The 6547-nt window shown below is 53.6% G+C and overlaps 1 protein-coding gene across 1 annotated transcript; it reads left to right on the plus strand.

The window, feature by feature from the left end:
- Positions 1-7: 7 nt before the first annotated feature.
- Positions 8-6295, plus strand: NLE1 (notchless homolog 1 (Drosophila); the record flags this gene model as incomplete). The annotated part of the gene is made up of 11 exons (XM_009078370.1): positions 8-109; positions 184-401; positions 506-585; positions 863-939; positions 2147-2244; positions 3573-3765; positions 4173-4308; positions 4688-4734; positions 4878-5080; positions 5974-6133; positions 6221-6295. Coding segments are annotated over 11 exons (1389 nt in total), but the record flags the coding sequence as incomplete, so codon positions are not given.
- Between the last annotated feature and the right edge of the window lie 252 nt (positions 6296-6547).

Below are 6547 nucleotides of genomic sequence, written 5' to 3' on the forward strand. Positions count from 1 at the left end.
AATCCAGTTTCGGGATGAGGCAGGAGGGTCTCTCGGCTCTCCCTTTGATGTCCCCATCACCATCACACCGGACAAGCTGCAGCTGGTCTGCAATGCCCTCTTGGAGAAGGTGAGATCCTCCCCGAGCTCCCCTGGCACCCGCGGGGCCACCCCTCTCCGCCTCACCTGCTCTTTCTCCCCCAGGATGAGCCGGTGCCTCTGGCCTTCTTTGTCCATGATGCTGAGATCGTGGCATCGCTGGAGAAGACCTTGGCAGGGCAGAGTGTGGAGACAGAGAAGGTGCTGGACATCATTTACCAGCCCCAGGCAGTGTTCAGGGTGCGGGCAGTGACTCGCTGCACCAGCTCCCTGGAGGGGCACACCGAGGCTGTCATCTCTGTGGCCTTCAGCCCCACTGGAAAGTATGAGGGTCTGGCTGCAGGTGGGGGGCTCAGGGCAAGACAACAGCTGCTTTTGTCTTCTCCTGGGGTCATCATACTGAGTTGGATTCTCCCTCCTCTCCCAGGTACCTGGCAAGTGGCTCTGGAGACACCACCGTCCGCTTTTGGGACCTCAGCACGGAGACACCACAATTCACAGCCAAAGGTGGGTGTGGGGGTGTACCAAGAGGGCAGCTCCTGCCCCTCTCCCTTGTGGACCCCCTGCCTGCCTGGAGGGACAAGCAGAACACAATCTAGTGCAGCTTGATCCATGTGGGCTGGGACTGCACCTCAGGGAGGGAGTATCTCTGGAAGAAAAGTGGCTGGTCAGGAGTAACACAGAGGGTTCCTCCTACCTACTCCTGCCTTGGAGTGGCTTTCTGCAGGGGCACTGGGCCCAGTGAGAGCTCTCCACTCGTGCCTGCTCATGCTCTCTCTGCCAGGTCACCGGCACTGGGTGCTCAGCATCGCGTGGTCACCCGATGGGAAGAAGTTGGCCTCGGGCTGCAAGAATGGCCAGGTGTGTGTTGGCTCCCTTGGTGTGGGGCTGTGGGGGCTGTGGAGACCCTCTACAGCCCCATTGTGAACTGAATTTAAACATTCTGAAGGGCTGTGGGGGATGTGAGGACTATATCCAGCTGTTTTGAGCAGGATTCCCATTCCCCAGAGGAGTTTTGTGTGTTGTATTGTGAGTAGTGTCTGTGAACTCTGTGCCAAGCAGAGCTCTGGTGTTGTCACCTTGTAGACCTCTTGCTGCTGAGTCCTGCTGTCTTGTGGCAGAGACTTCCCTCTGTGCAGGGAAGAGTCCAGGCTTTGGACATGGTCCTTGGCAGACACCTCCATCATGAGGGAGGTGTTTGGAGTGACAAGGGATATCACCCAGATACGCAGCCACAGCCTGTTTTGCAGTGTTCCCACACAGACACAGCCAAATTCCCTCTTGCAGGAATGTGAAGGAGGGTCAGCCCTGGCTGTGAGGCCGAATGTGTATGCTTGAGGTGCAGAAATGCCTGGGGAAGCAGGAGCACTCGGTTAAATGGGAGCTGGGAACTTGCTGAGCTGCAGAGGGGCAGTGGCTCGCTCTGTCCTTCAGCCTGGGAGCAGTGGAGCTGCCAAGGTTGTGATTCCAGCTCCAAGGAATCAGGCTGGGCCAGGGTGGTTCCACCAGGGTTTGGTGCTGGTCTGGCTTTAATCGACCCCAGGGAGCTGCTTGTTCTCTGTTTCCCTGTTTCTCCCAGGTTTTTAAGTCGGAGATGACTAATTCCTTGGCTCTTTAGATGAACATTTATGTAGAGAGAGAATCAACAAGAGAAAACCAGCATGTGTCCCACCCACAGAATCCGATAATAAGGAGCATTCAGTGCGCTGTGGCTTTCATTGTGCTCTGCAAACATTCACCAAGTCTCTGGCACAGGGTGTCAGAGGCTCAGGTTGGCTTTTTGGGGACCTGTATCCGTGCTGAGTTGAGTCAGATAATTTCCTAGCAGCGGCAGCATGTTAAGCAGAGAGGAGAGTAATCAGGTCTCATTCTTTCAGCAGTCAGCTGATGGCTGCAGGGATCTGGAAAGGCATCCAGCCCTCCTTCCCCTTCCCTGGCTGCTCCCTGCTCCTGCCAGTGTAAAAGTGACACCAAGGACACCTATGCTTTCTAAATGGAGCTCAGATGTCGCTGGGCTTCACATGATGTCTGTGGCCTGAGGTGACCCTCTTGCTTCTCTCTTGGACAGATATTTCTCTGGGATCCAGCCACTGGCACTCAGATCGGCCGAGTGCTGTCTGGCCACTCCAAATGGATCACATGTCTGTGCTGGGAACCACTCCACATGTAAGTGAAGGGCCAGCCCAGCCCTTCCCCTTTGCTCATATGGAAAAGAGGAGCTTGACCCAAAGGGCATTGCTCCTGTTTGCCTTTCTGCTGTCACAGGAAAAAGCTTATGTAGAGGAGAAGAGCTCCCAAGGTGGGTTGGGAAAAATGTGTCTAGCTGGGAGCCAGGAGCTGCATAGTGAGGTTGCTGGGGAAGTCTGTGCCTCTTTTCCCCTGAGTCAGAGACATACTTGCCTATGGAGAACACTGCTTTTGTGGAGCTGGACCAACACTGATGTGCCCCTGCATGGCATGCTGAGCTGGGAGCAGAGGAGCCTTCCTATGTGGTGCCTTAGTGCAGGCTCTGCAGAGCACTGCCTTGTGCTCTCCTGATCCTGCTGGCCTCTGTCATCCTGTTTGTTTATCATGAGGGATGATTAACTGTGCAATCCCCTTATCCCTTCGATCAGCTAAAGCTCCCTCTGGGAGGAGGGGGACAGTTGCAGCCAATAATCCAAGATGTTAGGGCAATAAATATCAAAGAAAGACAAAGGGCCACTTCAGAGCAGAGCTCTGCAAATTGAATTTGCCAGTAGGAAGCTCCAGCTATTTGCAAACAATTAACTGGATTAGCAAAAAATGATTGTAGGGGAGGATGAGGAAATGGAGAGGAGAGACATGATGACCCTGCCAAGACTGCACTTCTCTTTCTCCAGCCAGTTCCTGCCCAACAGGAGGGGCCATGCTCTTCCTCGTGCTTGTGCCACTGTGCTGAGTGATAAAGATGTTGTGCAAAGGACAGAGGGTTGTGGCCAGCTACTTCCAGATGTGTTAAATTTGCCTCCCTGAGCCACGTGGATGGACATTGCTGCTTTCAGCCCTGCTAGCACAGCAGCACACTGTGTCCACAGGCTGGAGATGAAGCACAGCATAGGCAGAAGAGCATTCAACATGTTCCTGGTGCCACTGGTCTGTGCTGCCTGTGTAAGGCTGATCCCTGCCCAGAGCTCTCCCCAGCCAGGGCCTGGAGAAGGTGCCAGTTTGTGGTGCTCATTAGTCAGTGGGTTAAAGCTCTGCCCTGTGCAAACAAGGTCATTGCCAAGGGCTCAGGTGCCAGGTTTACTCTGGATTGATGCCTCCAGTGTGCAATCCATGAGCTGGTTTGGAGGAAGCATTTGTCTGCTTCTCCCCTGCCTCATGGGACCTTGTTCTCTGTAGATCAGTGCTCTGCCCCTGCCCAAAAGAGAAAATTGTATTTTATTGCCTTCTGGACCCTTAAATTCTCTGGTGTTAGTGGGGAAAGAGCTTGGTGGAGGAGCAGAAATGGATTTGATCTTCTTTTTGCCCAGAAACCCTGAGTGCCGCTACCTGGCAAGTGCCTCCAAGGACTGCAGCATCCGCATCTGGGACACGCTGGTGGGCAGGTGTGACAAAATCCTCACGAGCCACACACAGTCAGTGACCTGTGTGAAGTGGGGAGGAGATGGCTTGCTCTACTCCTCCTCCCAGGACAGGACCATCAAAGTCTGGAGGAGCCAGGATGTAAGTGAGGCAGCAATCCTCATGATGGGGCCTGGGCATGCTGTGTGAGAGCTTTGTCTGCTCTCCTAGCACAGTTTGTGCCCTGGAACATGGAGGTGCAGAGCAGGTGCTGTATCTTCTTGACCTGCCAGAACCTGTTGCTTGGCACTATTTGGAAGGGTAACTGTTGTGCAATGTTTTCATCCCTGAGAGTGTTAAATGGGGCTAAAAGCTGGAAGCATCTCTGGAACAACCTGTACTGGTGGTTCTCTTGCAAGGTCCTGCGGGAAACTGGTTGTTTCTTCCCTGCTTAGCCTGTCTACAGTCCTGTCTGCAGCTTGGGCAAGAGGGTTTGGAGGGTGTCTGGTGGGTGCTGTGTGGCCTGGCTGTGTCCTGCCCATCCCTCTCCAAGGGGTGTTCTGTTCCAGGGGGTCCTGTGCCGCACCCTGCAGGGCCATGCGCACTGGGTGAACACCATGGCCCTCAGCACCGACTACGTCCTCCGCACTGGAGCCTTCGAACCAGCTGAGGCCACCATCAACCCACAGGATTTAAGAGGCTCCTGTAAGTGCAGCACCCACGTTGTAGGCTGGGGGAGGCAGTGGGAAGGAGAATAAGGAGACCTCATGTCTCTTCTTAATGCTACCACAAGCCGAAGTAATCTTGAGAGCTGGGAGCAGATCCTGTGCTGGTGTCAGTCATGCTGGAGCTATGATATTCCTTGCCCATGCCAGGGTTGAGCAGCCTGGGGGATGGGAAGGTCACTGTTTTCAAAGACTTTTGCCCCCAAATTGCCCTTGGCAAGGAGAAAGTGGGTGAGCAGTCCCAAATGTGTCTGCTTGGCCCACAGAGCCAGGATTGGAACTGGCATCACAGGGTTAGAAAGTTTCCTTTCTCCTAAGGATTGCAAATCTCCCTTCCCCTCTCCTTTTCCCTTTTTCAGTGGCAGAACTGAAGGACAAGGCACAGCAGAGGTATGACCAAGTCCGGGTAAGTTCCTTCTGTTATTTCTAACACTGTCACTGGTAGAAGCAATAAATGTGCACAGTTGACTGTGAACCCCACACTGATGTGTTTCCAAGCTCTCCACACCTGACTTGTACAAGACTTGGGCTCTTTCACCCCTTTTTCAGGGCCAGGGACCAGAAAGGCTTGTCTCAGGGTCAGATGACTTCACTCTGTTCCTTTGGAGACCAGCAGAAGACAAGAAGCCACTGGAGAGAATGACAGGCCACCAGGCCTTGATTAACCAAGTCCTCTTCTCGCCAGACACACGGATCATAGCTAGTGCTTCCTTTGACAAGTCCATAAAGCTCTGGGATGGCAGGACAGGAAAGTGAGTTGGTTTGTTCTGTTACAGAGGTGGTGCTCAGGGATGGACCTCAGTGGTACTGCCAACAGCTCCCTGGTGTGTTCAGCATCTCTTCAGCCTGAACTCATGCAAAGTCATTCTGCTCCTTCTGTCTTTTTCTGCCCTTGGGAAGTTCCAGCTCTTGTTGTGTCAGGGGGTCTGTGTGTGTGTGACCCTGCTGTCACCCAGCCACACACTGCCTGGCACCTGTGTGGCACTTGGTGTCTGCTGCAGGGTCAGTTCTCCGGGGCAGGCGCAGCTGCAGTGGGATGGGATGTTCCACTCGGCTGATCTCCTGAAGATGTGTGTGTTGGGCACTGTAGACTGACCCAGTTTAAACAGTTCCTGTGCCAGAGAACAGCTTGTTCTGGATGATGCAAATTCTTGTAGTTACAAGTGGTGCTGTTGGTGTTTGGATGCTCCTGTAATCCAACTCTTAGCCTTCAGATGGAGTATTGGATGAGCTCTCAGGGCAGCACTCATGCCCTGCAGACCAGTCTTTATGCTCCTGAGCTTGGTTTCATGTTGGTTGTTTTAAAGGTCCTTCTAAATCCAGGCTGCTGAGCCAGAGAGGGGAGGGACATGACTGTGCAGTAAGGCTGAAGCATTGCCTGCTGGATAAGGGTTTCTTGGCAGAAGAGTTGAGATGAAAAATCATCCTCTACAAGGTTCTGAGCCCACCCAGCAGTGTTTTTAAATGGACTGAACCACCTATGGACTCTGCCTAGCAATTGCCTGCCTGGGGAGTGCTGGTTTGGGGTGTGCTGAGCATCCTATCACTGCTGGCTGGCTCTCACAGGTGGAGAAGAAACACGAAGGCTTGGCAAGGGCAGGTTTGGAGCAAACCCTCTGCTCTAACAGCTTCTCCTCTGCACCAGGTACCTGACATCACTGAGAGGACATGTCTCAGCTGTGTACCAGATTGCCTGGTCGGCTGACAGCCGCTTGCTGGTGAGTGGGAGCAGTGACAGCACCCTGAAGGTCTGGGATGCCAAGACAAAGAAACTGGCCATAGATCTTCCTGGCCATGCAGATGAGGTGAGGTGTCTGCTTGAGCCACGCGTGAGAGAGGCAGGAATGACTCCTCCTCCCAGAAGAGGTAACTTTGTCTCTCTCTATCACTAGGTATATGCAACGGATTGGAGCCCAGATGGACAGAGGGTAGCGAGTGGAGGGAAGGATAAGTGTTTGAGGATGTAAGTAACCTGCTGTCTGCTTGCAGCTACTCCATGTGTCCCTCAGAGCTGCAATCTCCTTGCTGCAGAGACCTGCAGTGTTAGGGCATGATCTCTCCTTGCAAAGAGCACAGTGCTGGGTCAGATTCCAGTGTGGAGACCTGACCTCCCTCTGGGCAGGAACTGCTGCAGTCCCCTGGGACATGACTAGAAAGCAGAGTCCCTCCAGCTGAGCAGTCAGGGTGAAATTTGACTCAGATGTTTTGGCTCCTGGAGA

The sequence above is a fragment of the Acanthisitta chloris genome, unplaced genomic scaffold (genome assembly GCF_000695815.1).
Source record: "Acanthisitta chloris isolate BGI_N310 unplaced genomic scaffold, ASM69581v1 scaffold13197, whole genome shotgun sequence".
Classification (NCBI taxonomy): domain Eukaryota; kingdom Metazoa; phylum Chordata; class Aves; order Passeriformes; family Acanthisittidae; genus Acanthisitta; species Acanthisitta chloris.